At 31.9% G+C, this 17,550-nt stretch overlaps 1 protein-coding gene across 1 annotated transcript; it reads right to left on the reverse strand.

Annotated features, from left to right (window-relative positions):
* Window positions 1-10,644: 10,644 nt before the first annotated feature.
* Window positions 10,645-15,581, reverse strand: LOC124931943 (tRNA-dihydrouridine(47) synthase [NAD(P)(+)]-like). Its single transcript, XM_047472530.1, has 9 exons — window positions 15,257-15,581; window positions 14,756-15,106; window positions 14,443-14,602; window positions 13,896-14,137; window positions 12,921-13,193; window positions 12,331-12,612; window positions 12,111-12,231; window positions 11,056-11,225; window positions 10,645-10,943 (listed from the first exon to the last, which is right to left on the reverse strand). The coding sequence occupies exons 1-9, from the start codon at window positions 15,512-15,514 to the stop codon at window positions 10,845-10,847; spliced, it is 1,956 nt and encodes a 651-aa protein (XP_047328486.1). The 5' UTR covers window positions 15,515-15,581; the 3' UTR covers window positions 10,645-10,844.
* Between the last annotated feature and the right edge of the window lie 1,969 nt (window positions 15,582-17,550).

A 17,550-nucleotide genomic window follows, 5' to 3' on the forward strand; every position in this document is an offset into this window, starting at 1 on the left:
CTAGTAAATAAATTATTTATAATTTTATACTTCAAATCTTAATTGGATTTTTGGTTATAAGATACTGAACTCCAAATGAAAGAGTCTGGAGTAGGGCAATTAGTTGGAACTGAGTTAGAACAAAGGCTGCATCTGCATGGTGTCTTCTTTATGTAGGTTGTATCCCCTTATTTCATTGTTTTGTTTCTTTTATAACAAGACTTAATTTCAAACCACAATTCTCCTTCCAATCCTTGCTTCAATGATGTTCATGATTCAGGCTAGGACCATGACATCCATAATAGCCCACTGTTCATCTTTATCACACTCATTTGGTTGTGGAATTGAGGCATCAAAGAAACTTATTTTAATCTTCACTTGAAGAGCCAAATGAACACTAAGAGTGAAATACATAATTATGATCGTTCTTAAGTGAGAAAGGGAGACAACCCTCTAAGCCTAAGTATTCTGTAATGATTGACATCGTACAAGTACCATGAAGGAAATATGAAAAGAAACCTATTTAGGGAGTGCAATAAAGAACCTGAAATCCGATGCAAACAATCAGTCGAAGGGGCGGAGCAAAGCTGTTAGCTTTACTTGTATATTAGTAAATCGCATTTATGTTAACGATGTATTTTTGCATGACGGGTCAACGAGAAAATGGGGTATATGTTTTGCATGATGGGTCAGCGAGAAAATGGGAACAACTTAAACCATTAGGTGTAGGCCCTTAGAAAAAGGAAATAACGGCTTAAGCCATTAGGTGTAGGCGCATAGAAGAGGTTTCATTTTCTAGTTCTTCCTAATTGACCTGAAAACAATAGATCTATGCATGACCATGTTTTAGAGAGCTTTAATAGGTCTTGGAGGACTGAACTCACATATGTGACAAAATACGAGGATGACTTGTGGCTAGAGGTGAAAGGCCAACCAAGATTAGATATAACTGGTTTTCAACGAAATCTATTTCAGTAGAGAGTATGATGTCGATTTTCCAAGGTAGAGCACTCAATGGCTAGGGTGACGCCATTTTGCCTTACTAACCTAGGGAAACTTCGAATACATGTCATCATCGTTTGTACATAGACTTTTTGGGTGCTAAGATCCAAAGTCGAGAGGGAAACATGCTAAGGTCTCTAAGAAATCACTTAGTGGAAAATGAAGTGATTGAATGATGACAACCAAGAGGTGGGTTTGGAAGCAGACATTCCTTGAAGAAAACTTAATAGTTCACTAGTCTAACTCCATGGCACCGATAAATCAGAACTCAAGTGATTCACCGAAGCGATGAGACCTTGAAATAAGCTTTTTTCAAGTGTAAGTAGCAAGACGTTTTATCAATCGATGAAGGTTCTTGGTAACAACATTTGGAGATATCAGTAAATTATGTATAAATCTTGAACATAAAAGGATAAAAGAATTATATTGAAATGAGGAGTGGAGAATCAAAGGAAGGAGATAGAATCCTAACTAATAAGGTGAATACAATGGGATGAGAGAGAACTCTAACAAGAATTTTCAATTAAATCATTTCATATCCCACTTTTCACAGCTAATTATTCTATTTATACTACTACATTATAACTGTCATTTTATTACCGCCACTATATTTAACCCTAATATCATTTCTCCCTTGTACCATTACCCTCTTCTTCAATTTGTTCGTCCATTTGTCCGCGAACGACAATAAACGAAGGTTCAGCTGAAACTCCTAAGCATATGGTGGCTCTTCGAACCATATAAATTGCCCAAATTGTTTCCATAGACTATCGGATGGTCTTCAAACCATACAAACTGTCCCAAAAGTCAATTGTAGCCCATAAAAACAATTACAAAACTCTACACCAAGTGGTTCTTCAAACCATAATAAGTATTTGCATCTCATCCATCTATTAAGGCATAAAAGTTTCTGAAAATAAGATCCAACGTCTTGTAATTTCTCGAACCACAAAAACTGGACGAAATTTGGATTTGGTGTTAAGTATACTTGAAAAATGGGATCAAACGCTAACATCCTATCTTCAAGACCCAAAACATCTTCAAACATTCTTTCAATTTCAGCTTCTCCAAAGTCACCCCGATAATGATCATTCTTTTCAACGTAGATTGCTTTCGTATTCTCTCGGTCATCGTACACTAGGGAGACATGCAAATTAATAAATGAAAAACATGAATTATCGTAAATTTCTTCATCAAGATTGAGATTGTCATGTTTTGTATCATTAGTATGTGGAGTATCAATTTATTTTTCATAACAAAGGTCTTCGAGAGGAGGTGCGTCTTCCACTTTAGCACAATCATCGTCAAAAGGAGTTTCATCTTTGTTTGAAGCCGAATGTATCAATGAAGAAGGCGTCGATTGTCCCACATCTTCTACGTGTTGATGGTAATCTTCCAATAACTCATCGGATTCGAAAATTAATTTTTGACGATCATTTTTCCACATATACTTTGTTATTTCTTCATCAGCCTTTTGTTTCTACCTTTTTTGTTTTGTGAGTGATCCTCCATGATTTTAACAATTTGGTTATTTATTGACACTATTCCGCGATTAATTCCCACGGCTCTGATTGCACTTTCTTTTGTATATGCTAGGGATCGTACCTTGCACATGACCCAAACTCACATTGCAATAGTTGTTTCAACTCTCTCCACGTCAATCATTTGCTGAGAGTTTTTATGACCACATGTTCCCTAAGTCATCGTAATGCCTTTTCCTAATGTGAGTCATTGCAAGATGCACCTCATCTTCTTTAAACGTACCGTTAACCGGAAAACATCTTTCTGTCTCATAAATCTAGTCTTCGACATTTTCAACATTTTCTCAAAAAATTTGAGAAAATGCATTTTCAAATCAAGCACACCATAATTTCAATGTGACCTTTTTCTGAAATTAATAAAATATTGATTAAAGCTACAACAACAATGGTAAGGAGAAAGTAATGAGCACCTATAACAGTAAGATGGTATGAAGTCGGTAATGAGTAGGTCCTTATGATACCTTCTGTTCCCTTTTTAATTGTTCAGTTATATTTTATTTCTTTAATTACTCAGTCATTTGGGAAGCACAATTGGAACATAATACAAAAATCAACCCTGCAAATAACCTGAAAGCAACCCTATCGGCCTCTCAAAAATTAAATCAGGAATCAAACCTAATTTACAAAGTCTTCTTCCCGGTTGAAAAACAAAAGTCAGAATGTTGTCGTTTATCTGAAAGTGGTTCGTGACTATAAACTTAGGGTTTTAGTTGCATCTGCATTGTTACGACAATGCCCATAATCTAAGGTTCCAAACTACCTTCTTCCCTATCCTCAAACGAGTGTCGACTTTAATCTCTGTAACAATCGAAATACAAGAACGACGTTGACGGTCGCTAGGTTTAACAAAGGCTGGTCACAATCACAGAAGTGATCATAATCATGTGAATATCGCGAATTTGACTTTCCAAAAGTTGTAGATGACTCAAATTCAAATTTGATTCAGCAATAATCTCATAGTATACAATATTTTGCCAAGAACGAGTTTTGAAATTATTGTTATACCTTGTAGTAGAATTAGTTTAAATCTTGAACATAAAAGGACAAAAAATTATATTGAGATGAGAAGTGAAAAATCAAAGGAATGAGATAGAACCCTAACTGTTAGGGTGGATACAATGGGACGATAGAGAACTCTAACAAAAAAATTCAACTAAATCATTTAATATCCCACTCTTTATAACTAACTGTTCTATTTATACTACCGCATTATAATTGTCATTTTATTCTTGCCACTATATGTAACCCTAATATATTTTTCCCTTGTATCATTACACTCTTCTTCAATTCGTTCTTCCGCGAACGACAATTGACGAAGGTTTGACTGAAACTCCTAAGCATCTGGTTAGTAAAATCACAGAGGACCTTAATTGTTTATTTATTTTTTTCTGATGTTGATGTTGTGTTTCAGGAAAGTCGACCGTGATCACGATTTGTAAAGGAAGACTTAAAAATAACCTTTACATTATTAAACTTTCTAGTTATGCTTTACATTCCAAGAATTATTCTCATTTTTTATGGCATCGTTGTTTAGGACATCCATCAAAGCATGTGCTCAGAAAATTATTTCAATCGAAGTTTGAATTTTTAGATTGTGATGTATGTCATTTTGCTAAACAAGTAAGACTTCCGTTTCACAATTCAAATAGTTTATCTAAAGCTCCTTTTGAATTAATTCATTATGATGTTTGGGGTCCAGCACCTACTACATATAATAAATTTAAATATTATGTTTCATTTATCGATAATTTTTCAAGAACCACCTAAATTTTTTTTACTCCACGATAAATCAGAAGTATTTTCAAATTTTTTAGAGTTCGTTTCCTTTATTGAAAATCAATTTCAAGCTTCAATAAAATTATTTAGAATTGACAACGAGGCTGAATATGTCAATAAATTTTTTTCCTCTTTTCTCAAAACAAAAGGTATAATGCATCAAACCTCTTGTGTTCATGCCTGGCCCAAAATGGTACGACATAAAGAAAAAATCTTCATCTTCTTGAGGTTACTTGCTCTCTATTATTTCAATCTGACGTCCCAAAAGGATTTTGGTCTGATGCTTTTACTTACTACTACTCATCTCATTAATCATATTCTTAGTAGCGTTCTTAATAAATTGAGTCCTGTAGAAAAATTAAAAAACAAAAGAAGTGACCTTAATCATCTTTGTGTCTTTGGTTGTGTATGTTATGTGCATATAAACCATACTGATAAATTAATTCCTCAATCATTTAAAGCTATTTTTCTTGGTTATTCTACTAACCAAAAGGGATATAAATTTTATGATTTTATTTCTAAAAAACTCTATATTTCTCATAATGTCATCTTTAATGAAGATGAATTTTACTACAAAAATAAGGAGGATAATAGTGATGATCTCAATGAGTTTGGTTGGCAAGTTCATATATTGCCCATGGATATGAATTGTTCTTGCAGGAATATTCCTTCTGATAGCGATTCAAATACTGCTCCCGATAAAGAAGTAGAAAAATGGACACCATGTGATACCCCACAAGAAGAAAGTCACAATGATTCAGTCACACATAATGACTATGAAACTCAAAGTGACAATCCAAGAACTATTCTTGAGACACTAAGTACACCTTCAAGGGGAGAAGGTAACAATGGATCTATCTCCAAAGACATTTCAGAAACAACTACAAGGGATGATAATGTTCGAAGGTCCTCAAGGATTGTTCAACCATTGAATAAGCTTAAAGATGATCATCTTTATTCGGTAAAGTATTATATTCAAAAATATTTATCTTATGAAAATGTCTCTAATAAATATCATGTTTTTATCACATCTTTTATCAAATAGAGTCGAAAACATTTCAAGAAGCCAAGTCCAGTCCTACTTGGTGTGTTGCCATGAACAACGAATTAGAGGCTCTAGAAAAGAATAATACATGGACACTTGTCCCTCTTCCTAAAGGTAAAAAAGTGGTTGGTTGTAAATGAATATACAAAATTAAGTATGATAGCATAAGAAAAATTGAAAGATATAAAGCCCGACTTGTTGTTAAAGGAAACACCCAAACTTATGGATTAGACTATGAAGAAACCTTTGCACCCGTAGGAAAAATGAGTACTATAAAGATATTATTATCTATTTCTGCAAATTAAAATTGGGATTTACATCAAATAGATGTAAAAAATAATTTTCTTCAAGGTGATCTGCAAGAAGTATATATGTCTATCCCACAAGGCTATAAGGAAAATCTTAACTCAAAATCGGTTTGTAGGATGAATAAAGCTATTTACAGACTCAAACAATCTCTAAGGGAATGTCATGCTAAACTTAGTAGCGCCCTTGTTCATCTCAACTTTTGAAAAAGCTCTACTGATTCTTCTCTTTTTATTAAAACTACTGGAAACACTACTACTATTATACTTGTGTATGTGGATCAATACTATTACTATTGTACTTATGTATGTGGATGATATTATAGTAACAAGTAATAGCTCAAGTGATATCCTTAAGGTTAAAAAGTATCTGCAGTAGCAGTTTGACATTAAAGACTTTGACACTCTCAAGTATTTCCTTGAGATAGAAATTTCTAATTCTAAAAAAAGTTAGTTTCTTTCTCAAAGAAAATATGTCTTGGACTTATTAAAAGAAACTGGTAAGCTTGCTGCAAAATCAGCATAGACTCCCATTAAAACAACTGTTAAATTAAACACTGAAGAATGTACACATTTCATGATATTGGTATGTATCAAAGACTTGTAGGTAAACTTATCTACCTAACAGTTACTCGTCTTGATATAACCTTTGTAGTTAGCAATGTAAGGCAATTCATGCATGCTCCAAGAACTTCACACCTTTATGATGTTTACAGGATTCTACATTATCTTAAAACTACTACTAGAATAGGCATATGGATGAAGCGAAACAACCGCATGGACGTCATTGACTATACTGATGTTGATTGGGCGGGCAACTTTGATAGAAAGTCGACTACCGGTTTTGATACATTCGTTGGAGAAAATCTAGTGACATGAAGAAGTAAGAAGCAAAATATTGTTGCCCGTTCAAGCGCCGAAGTTGAATATTGTGTTATGGCAGCCACTACCGGAGAACTCATTTGGATTAAATATATTCTTAAAGACTTGTGAATTGAGCACAAAACCATAAAATGTATTGTGACAACAATGTTGCTAGATATATTGCATCAAATCCAGTATTTCATTAGCGCACCAAACACATTGAAGTTGATTGTCACTTTGTTCGTGAGAAGGTTCAATCTGGTGAGATTGTAACCACCTTTGTACCTAGCAAAGATCAACTTTTTGATATCTTCATGAAGGCTCTAGATAAAAGAAACTTTGATAGCATCATCGAAAAGTTAGAGTAATCAATCTCTTTACTCCTGACTTGAGGGGGAGTGTTAAAAATATTTAATATATGAAATTAACCTAAGAGTTTATATTTATTAGTCTTTGTATTATAAATAAGTTCAAGTTAAGGAGCTCATAGATAAGTTCAACAGTTAGGAAGCTCAAATGTTTGTGTCTAACGGTTAACTCTTAATTGCCTACTAATATTCTCTTATGTGTAAATACAATATGAACATCTTTTGCTACAATAATACAGTATTCTCTTTTCTCAACAAATTAAGTCTTAAAGATTACCCTTCATTCAAAATAAATCTAATTATATATATATATATATATATATATATATATATATATATATATATAATGATGCTTAATTTTTAAAGTGTCCGGATTGCCGGGTCGAGAGTTGTGGTTAATTTGAATATATATGTGAGAGTAAATGGATACTTGGGTTGGATTGTGAGTTGACCCGTCCATAAACTTAAAACGGTTAAAAATAAAATTAAAAATGTTATATGTATTTCAAACTTGCAACCTAATAAAAACAAGTATAACTCTTTAACCAACTAGACTAATAACACTTTATATTTTAAATTCAACACCAAATTTGATGAACACGAGACATTTTAATAATATAGGCTCAACTTTTTAACTAACTAATCTATTTATATATAATGATGCTTAATTTTTAAAGTGTCCGGATTGTCGGGTCGAGAGTTGTGGTTAATTTGGATATATATGTGAGAGTAAATGGATACTTAAATTTGATTGTGAGTTAACCCGCCTATAAATTTAAAACAGTTAAAAATAAAATAAAAAATGTTATATGTATGTTTCGAACTTGCAACATAACAAAACAAGTACAACTCTTTAATCAAGTGTGATTGGGATGTAGTTTGTCGAGGGAAAATATGTTGCTATCAATTGAAGTGGTTAAAATAATATGAATCAAATATTTGATTGATTTGGAAAAAATATGTGTTAAAATATGTGAGAAGATAAGTTATTTTATGAATAAAATGTGAAATGAACGTTCTATTTTTTATTTTAATATATTATTCGTAATTTATTAAGAATTTTAAACATTAAATACATATTATTATTTTTTAATAAATTTATTATATATATATTTTTATTTTTGTGTATCACACGAAATCTTAACGAAATCTTTATTAATAAGGTTGATTTATGGACCTAATGAAAAAAAAATCAATTTTACATTCATCATAAATACTCACCATATTTTATAGACTATTTCTCTATTTACATAATTTACTTCATATCTAACAGAAATTATACTTCCATTATTCTTATATTAGGTTAACACAATTTTGATTGTTATAATTCCACATTAATCATAGGTGTTTCAATAAAAAAAAAAGTATACATTTAGTCAAGATCTTAAATAATAAATTATCAAAAATGTCTTAAATTTTATTATTTACACGTTTGGCAAAAGAATTTACAATTTTTTCTATTGTTATAAAAGTTGAATCAATTTCATAACTAATCTTTTCAAATCAATCTTTAATTTTTATATAATTAGAATAAACCAATTTCTTAATTATATAATTAGAATATTAGAACCAATTAAAAGAATTAGATACATAATTAGGTCTATTTTGAGATCCTAGATTAGGAATATAAACGAGTCAAGCTGTTCTCGAGTACGGTCAAAGCTCAGCTCAAACTCAGCTTGACCAAACTCGAGTCGAGTAGTTCGATTATAAAATCGAGCTTGAGCGAACTCAAATTTTATATTTGTTGTCCGAGTAACTCGTTATATATAACAAAAAAAACATAATTTCTTTTTTTCGGCGCCCACTACTTCTATTTTCAAACCCACTATCTATCTCATCCTTCCATTTCCAAATACCAAATAGCTAAAGTATATCTCTTTCTTCCATTCCAGTTTTCTATTCCTTCCATTCTCATACAGTCAAACTAATCACTTTTTTTCTCTCTTTCCATTCTCATACAGTCAAACTAATTACTTTTTTTCTCTCTTCTCTTTTCATTCTCATACAGTCAAACTAATTACTTTTTTTCTCTCTTCTCTTTTCATTCTTGTATTCTTTCTCTATCAAAAGACCTTGAATCATCTATTTTTTTGAACGAAGTAACTTTTTTATTACCTTAATTATTTCATATTTCGAATCTTATAGAATTTAAAGTAACTTTTCTATTACCTTAATTATTTCATATTTCGAATCTTATAGAATTTGACTATGACCAGTGCATTATATTATCAAAATTGTAATATTTGTAAAGATTATTTAAAAAATTAGTTTTGTTATTTTATATATAGTTTATAAAATATATATTATATTATGATTGAGATATTATTTAGTGGTAAAATATAATTTTAATTAGTAAAATTTTATTTTCAAGCTATTAGGTTCAAATATAAATTTATATAATGTTACTTAAAACAAAAAGGTTGTTTTAAACAATTTATTTTAATGGATACCAAATGAAGGGGAAATTTGATGAAATAACCCTTGTAGGAGGGTTATTACCATATTTAACATAGCCTTACTAATTTTTTCATATATAACCTTTTGTCAGGGCAAAATGTCTCTTTTGCCCTTTAATTTTTTTTAAAAAAAATCATTTTCTTTTCCTTCTTTTCCCTTCTCCCCCGTTTTCCCTCCCTCTCTCTACACCGAAGATGACCGATCAGCCATCCTCTCCCCCGAACCCCGAAACATCGACGACGATTCAAACCCTTCCTCTCCCCTGAACCCCGACGAGCCCCCGACGACAAATAAGAGTCCCCGACGAGAAGCAGAACTCCAGAACGACGAATGTGAGTTTATCTTCCATGTTTTTCCCTTTTTGTATCGTTTATATTTCATGCATGCTGAAATGGACGAATGATTAGTGTTTATTGTTTATGTTTAGGTTTAGGTTTATTGGCTGACGAAATCGTTTTGGGTTTAAAATGCATCTGTCGAAGGCTGTTGCAGGTTGTCGCAGACAGGCGACAAATGCGCATTCGTCTGCGACAGGATCGGGGGCTCAACCTCGGAGTTCGTTGCTTCAGAGAAAACTCATCATCAACCTCCGTTCGTTCTACTTTTTTCCGTCGTCGGGGGCCGGATAGTCGTCGGGGGAGAGGAGAAGAAGAAGATGATGATGGTGGCTTCGTTCTGAGTTGTTTCGTTGATTCTTTCGGCTTCGTCGTCGGGGGAGAGGAGAAGAAGAAGAAGATGATGGTGGCTTTGTTCTGAGTTGGTTCGTTGGTTCTTTCGGCTTCGTCGTCGGGGGAGAGGAGAAGAAGAAGATGATGGATGGTGGCTTCAGCTTCGTTGTCGGGGAGAGGAGAAGAAGAAGATGGTTAAAGAGGAGAGAGAGGGAAAACAGAAAGAGAAAGAAAAAGTTATTTTTTAATTGAGGGGCAAAAGAGTATTTTCCCATGGGCAAAAGGTTATATTTAAAAAAATTATTTGGCCTATGTTAAATGTGGAAATAGTCCTATTAGGAGGGTTTTTTCGTCAAATTTCCCAAATGAATAGGTTCTGATCAGAAATAGCCTCAACCCAAAATTCATATATATATATAAAAAAAACATTCAAACAATAGATGTTCACAAAAAAAAAAGTCATAAGGATCATGACCAGGATTGTGAGCTTTAATTCACATTAAAAATATCTTAAGTTTAAGCGGTGGTATCAAAGATTCGAATTGCTATGTCTAAATAAAATAACAGTGTGCTTGTGAACAGATTGTAACGCATAAATTAGTAAGACAATTGTAAAACTTTAAGATTACTTGAAATAAGTCAACTTGATTTCCATTAAAAAAGATAAAAAGATCTTGTCCAAAAACTGGTTGTGTTCATGTTATAACAGTACAGCTGAGAGGGTGAAAAATAGTAAAACTTAATAATGATAAGCAGTAAATTAGTTCATTATTCTAATTTAGTTCTTTGCTGGAAAAAATCAAATATAAGTAGTACTTACTTCAATAATAATATTATTAGCCATTTTCTGCGCGATCATAAGCATTAGATTTATGTTTGGGAGCAAATGTAAAACCATCAGGAACCTTACCAAGTAACATCTCCGAGATCCTCACCTGCACATTACAAAAACGGATTCGTTTCAAAACTAAATTTCCATAAAAGCTTCAAAACCAAACACCACCCCCCTTCTTAAATACCCAAATCGAAATATGAAAGAACACTTACCCAGTCAGCGGCGGAATCAGAGGCCATGAGAGTCTCAAGATCATCACGACCAAAGTATGATGGTGGCCTCCAGTTAAGTTTTTGTGGTATGACATCCAAAAGTCCAACAGGTATATATCTGTGAGTATAACTAAGCCACTCCAGTAAAAAGTGTCTTGTTGTCTCCACTCCTGAAAATAACACATACATTCACCATCAAAACCAAGGTGGCTTCATTAACTATATAGAATTATAAAGTATTTTTTATTTTTTTTTTGCGAAAAGAGTTTGTTCCCTGAAAGAGGCTAGTATATAACCCAACACTTAATTGAGGACATTCTTAGTGGGAACCTTTAATTTATTAGGTAAGACCATTTCCACAACCTATGACTTTCTGTTTAGAAAACAGGCGCTCTATATACTGAGTTTCATTATGTTTTTAATATTGTTAAACACGAAAGACTTCATTAGTTCTATTAGGGTACACTTTACAATTATAATGTTTACTAATACTTCTTTTTTACTTTGAAACTATGTTTGTATTAAAATTAGTGACATTTTTAATAATATTTTTGATTTATTCATCAACATTTCTTTACATAATAAATTGGAAAAACAATGTAACAATATTTATAGTTGATTTTAAGTGAATAAATTTTGAGAAATGTGTAAATTAAATAGATGAAGAGTTAAGTTAGAAAATAATATAACAGAAAATGGTAAAATTTGAAAAGAGAAAATGATGGTAAAAGGGTATGTAAAGGGGCATGTACTAGCTTATATAGTATAAATTATGTTGGTATAAAATACTAATTACCAAACGACTAAGATAATATATGGTGGGACAATATGAATAAAACTTTCCTAAAATGTACAAGGACTTGATTGATCTTTTTTTAAATAAATAAATTAGATTTTTTAGGAGAAAACATGTTTGATAAAAGAGTGGATTATTTGAGTTATTATTTTAATATTTTAGTTGATGATTTGAATGATTTAAAGGAGTAATCGAAATTTCAAGCAACATAATTTCAGAAAATTAACACACGTGTCTATAAATCTGTAGAACATAATACCTTTAGTGTCGGACCCCCAATGTTGAAGCCCGAAACGAACATAACTTTTAAAAATATCGAGCCGTTCTGAAGAACTTATATCCCAGTGTCTTTGTTCCTTGATTTCAGTGAATATCCAAGGCTGTGGGAAAAAAAGTGCAGAACATCGATAACCATGTTACAAACGGTTTTCAATATTTGGGTAATAATAATAATAACTAGTGACAAATTCAAATACTACCTTAATCAAAGCTCCTCGAGCAATCATGCATGTAGAAAGCTCAGGGCAATCTGACTTGTGAATATTGTAGTCAACATATGAAAAAATATCACCATTACCAAGTACTTGCAAAGAATCGGGTGCCTTCCTTGTGCACGTATAGATATATTCCCAATCAGCTAGTTTGCTATAACGTTGCTGTCTTGATCTTCCATGAATTGTTAATGCACTAGCACCCCACTGTCCGATATCTGCAATTAGTGAGTCAATTCGATTTCTTCCCTCCAGATAACCTGTTCTCACCTACACAATAGGATAGGATAGATAAGACATCAAAATGTAATATAAGTGAAAATAATATAGTATAATTGAATCTGGACATAAGTGGATCCTTTGCTGAAACAAATGAAGGGCTTGTTTTATTTGAGGAATAATATCAAACAAGTTGATTATTTAAGTCAAGTGACCAAAATATCCATAGTTTAATCCAAATAGAAAAAAAAGTGAAGGGTTAATTGAGATGTTGGATTATTTTGGATATTAGAGATGGAAATATTCAAATAGTCTGGTTATTGAATCATAAAATATTTAAGAAACTGGTCAATTATTACCTTAACAACTATGGGTTTATCCACTATTGAAGAAGTTGTTTGTATAATGTTCTTCATCCTCATTGGTTTTGTAAGCAGAGATGAACCTGCACCCTTATCGACAACAATATCAATAGGGCAACCCATATTGATGTCAATAAAGTCCACTTCACATTCTTGATCTATAAGTTCAACTGTTCTAGCAACTGTGTCAGGATGTGAACCACATATCTGAACTCCAAATAAATCTTCAGAAGAATGACGTCTCAATAGAGCCCATTCTGAAGCCTGGCCCTGCTCATTATTTAATCACATATTATCATCATCAAACAGTAGAATTACCATAGCATTTAGAAAGGAAACATCATGAGGAATATGCACAAAACAAACATATCATGGAGGAGAAGCAGCCAAGCAAATCAAAGAAACTGAATCCCAACAACGTGTACAAGAGATTTAAGGTTGTGTTCATTTGACAAGGGTGCAGGATTTTATAACTATTATTTAAAATCATCAAATTATGTAGATTCAACTCAAACTAAGCTAAAAACATGGCTTATTTCAGTAAGCTATAAATGACTTTACTTGGTAATTTAATAAGAGTTGTCTAAAAGACATCTTTAACCCTTAAAAGTTAATCAAATTTCATTGTAAGGGTAAAATAGTCTTTATGTGTTTTCACAACATTAGTTCCACATTTTATCAAATCAACTTACATACCCAATACTTAAAACCTATATATTTTCATTTGAATTATTTAGTATTTATCATTCGTTACTTCAAATTTAATATTCAACACTTAATTTTCAGTTTTATGAAATGCACACTAAGCTTACTGTTGGAGAAGATAACACAAGTTTTATCAAGTAAGCCTACTTGATTGTCTATATGGCTTTCCATTGGTACTCCATAAGAACTCCCTCACATAATTTTCTTTTGATATTCATTGACTAGAGCCTAAAGTGCAAAGAAATAGTATTAGCAAGACATACAAACCTGCAATAGATTAGTGCACATCGCCATCTCTCCACATGTTACATCGGCACCTAACACCTTGCAAATCCTTCTGAAAGGAAGATTTCCAACAGTTGTTAGAGGCGCAAGGTACAGCTTGTCTCTAAAGTCGATGAGTTTCTTCTCACGTGGATGCAGTTTTAAGCAACTGTCTCTTTCAGCAGTAGTCCCCTCATCACTTTGTGGTTGGCACTTCTCAACGTCATTCATTGTGACATTTTCATCTATAGAATAAAGCTCTTTAGATTGCCAACAAAAAAGGAAATAGAATGAAACTGAGGCCTTGTTTGATGTAGGTTAAAGAAAAACAGGTTATTTGGAGTTACATCGGTATAACTATAAAATGAATAAATATACTTTTTTAGTAGAAGGTAATTTGTTTGATGATTTGAATGATGTGATTGATGAATAAATTGTTGATTAGATAATCCAAATAACCCACATTAAATCAATGCCTATATTATTTGAATTAGGATTCATAAAATATCAACAGATATCAGTAATATATATGTTACAAAAATATCCGAACCATTTTCATCTGAAGCTTTAACTTTCTTCACGGGTCTGAGTTCTCCTTCAACTGATTCATCATTCTCTTCGAGAGGTATATCAGCTGCAGAACCATTAGGTTTCCCTTTACTATCTTCTTCCGCATGTGGAAGCAATTTGCTTATTGAATTTTTGTTTCCCTGCAATCACCACCCATTCAAATTCTAAGAATAACACTTCAGTTAATCTTTTCTTTTTCTGAATATTCACATTCATCTGGCATAGAATTGCATTCAATCGTCTAGTTAGAAAACAGTAAATGTCAATAAAGTAACTTTTGCTCCTGCACATACCATAAGACCAAGCATTGTAAGTTGAGCATCAGCCTTAGGGAACTCCATCTTGTTTTTCCATAGAAGCCTTTGAACCTCTTTACTCAATGTATTCGTTTCAGACCTCTCCTTTTGCCTGACCTCATCAGCCGAAAAAACATATTTATGAGTACCCGAAAACCTACAACCCAATCCATAAGGACATGCCTTTTCATCAGCCAGGAAAGGACAATCTCCATCTATATCAGCTAGTTTCTGAGACTTAAATGCTTCAATATCATGGCTGTGGCGACAATTATCCTTATAAGGGCACAAATTAACATCTCCAGTTCTTGCCACCTCAGGACAAAGCTTTTTTGTAGATGCCTTTTCCTGATAATCATAGTACAGCATAGTTGAGATTAAACAAAAGAAATTACACTTAACTAGTATAAACTAACTATACATAACCAATTCGAGCTAAATGAGATATAATTAGTGTTTATCATGATAATGAGACGGAATATATAGAGAAATAAGGACCTGGTTGCGTTCTCTCTTAAGTTGCCTTTTGGATTTTTTCTCGATGATAATTTTTGAAGGGGCGGAAGGCTTAGTATCAAGATCATTGACGTTATCGGTATCGGTATCCTTGTTTCGAATAGGCGGAGGGCGAATGAAGTCTTTCTTAACTGGAGCAATGGCTTTTGCTACAAGCTCTTCTGGTGTCCGTTCAGGCATCGCTTGTGAAACAGTTTCGGTCTCAACGACGACGACGACTTCCTTATGAGAATCGTCCATCGGAGCTTAAGATTCGTTTATCAGCTGATACACACTACTTAACCGCCGACATGGACCTAGGGTTTTTAAGCGCTAGACAAGGATTGAAATGTATAGAGAGATAGAAAGAGAGAGGATATAATAACAAATAGGCATTGAACTTCTAAATAATATCAAATTATACCTAGAACTTGTAAACAAAATCAAATCAAGATTGGAAAAAACATTACTCAGACTAGTTTATTCAAAAAATAAATAAAATAATTCATATTTTTATTTTGAATTAAAGGAGAACTCAAAGTGCTTTCAAGTTATTTTTAGATTCAAATTAGCCATTTAAATTTTCATCACTAATCTAGATATATATATATATATAAATACATTGATACTTAATTTTTAAAGTGTTCGGATTGTTAGGTTGAGAATTGTGGTTAATTTGGATATATATGTGAGAATAAATGGATACTTTGGACAAATTGTGGGTTGACCCGCCCATAAACTTAAAACGGTTAAAAATAAAATTAAAAATGTTATAGGTATGGTTCAAACTTGCAACATAGTGGGTTGACCCGCCTTTAAACTTAAAATGTTTAAAAAATATATATAATGATGCTTAATTTTTAAAGTGTCCGGATTGTCAAGACGAGAGCTGTGGTTAATTTGAATATATATGTGAAAATAAATGAATATTTGGGTCGGATCGTAGGTTGACCCGCCCATAAATTTAAAACGGTTAAAAATAAAATTAAAAATGCTACAAGTATGGTTCAAACTTGCAATCTAACAAAATAAGTATAACTCTTTAACCAACTAGACTAATAACACTTTATATTTTAAATTCAACACCAAATTTGATGAACGCAAGACATTTTAATAATATAAGTTTAACTTTTTAACTAACTAATATATATATATATATATATAAGTCGAGAGTTGTGGTTAATTTGAATATATATGTGAGAGTAAATGAATACTTGGGTCGGATTGTGGGTTGATCCACCCATAAACTTAAAACGGTTAAAAATGTTGTAGGTATGGTTTAAACTTGCAACATAAGAAAACAAGTTCAACCCGTTAACCAACTAACCTAATAACGCTTTATATTTTAAATTCAACACTAAATTTAATGAACGCGGAACATTTTAATAATATAAGTTCAACTTTTTAACTAATTAATATGCCGAGTTGAGAACTGTGGTTAATTTGGATATACATGTGAGAGTAAATGGATACTTGGATCGGATTGTGGGTTGACCCACCCATAAATTTAAAACGGTTAAAAATAAAATTAAAAATGCTATAGGTATGGTTCGAATTTGCAACCTAGTGGGTTGACCCGCCCATAAACTTCAAACGGTTAAAAATAAAATTAAAAATGCTATAAGTATGATTCAAACTTTCAACATAACATAACAAGTACATTTACATTTTTCTTTTCATTCGTAATATGAGGAAGAAGAGGACTCTAAATGTAAAACTAATTGAGTTGAAGAATCAAACTGTATCAATTGTTTTAGAGATCGTTCTGCAATGTGAGAGTAAATGGATACTTGAGTTGGATTGTTGGTTGACCCACCCATAAACTTAAAACGGTTAAAAATAAAGTTAAAAATTCTATCGCATTTTCATAATATTTTTTCACGGTTTTTTATATTATTATTCGTGCAAACACGGGATAAATGCTAGTAACATTTAATATATTATCTAAGAAATAAATAAAATCATTGGTTTATTCTTTAATCAAGCTAATACAAGATTTAAAAAATATTTTTTTTTCATAAATAAAAATAATCATTATATTTTTTATAAAAAATATAATTCTCATTAAATTTAATTGAGGAATTATCTATGCACAATTAATGAGTAAGTAATACAAAGTAATATTTATAAAAATAAAATAAATAATTAATGATTAAATGTCAAATTGTATGTAAAATTAAAAAAGTAAAATTCTAAATAAAATATTCAAACATAACCTAATAGTTTAGCAAAACTAAAAAAACAAAATATAACGAGAAAAATAGTATATAACGAACTAATAAAACGATATGAAAAAG

The sequence above is a fragment of the Impatiens glandulifera genome, chromosome 3, assembly GCF_907164915.1.
Source record: "Impatiens glandulifera chromosome 3, dImpGla2.1, whole genome shotgun sequence".
NCBI classification, from domain to species: domain Eukaryota; kingdom Viridiplantae; phylum Streptophyta; class Magnoliopsida; order Ericales; family Balsaminaceae; genus Impatiens; species Impatiens glandulifera.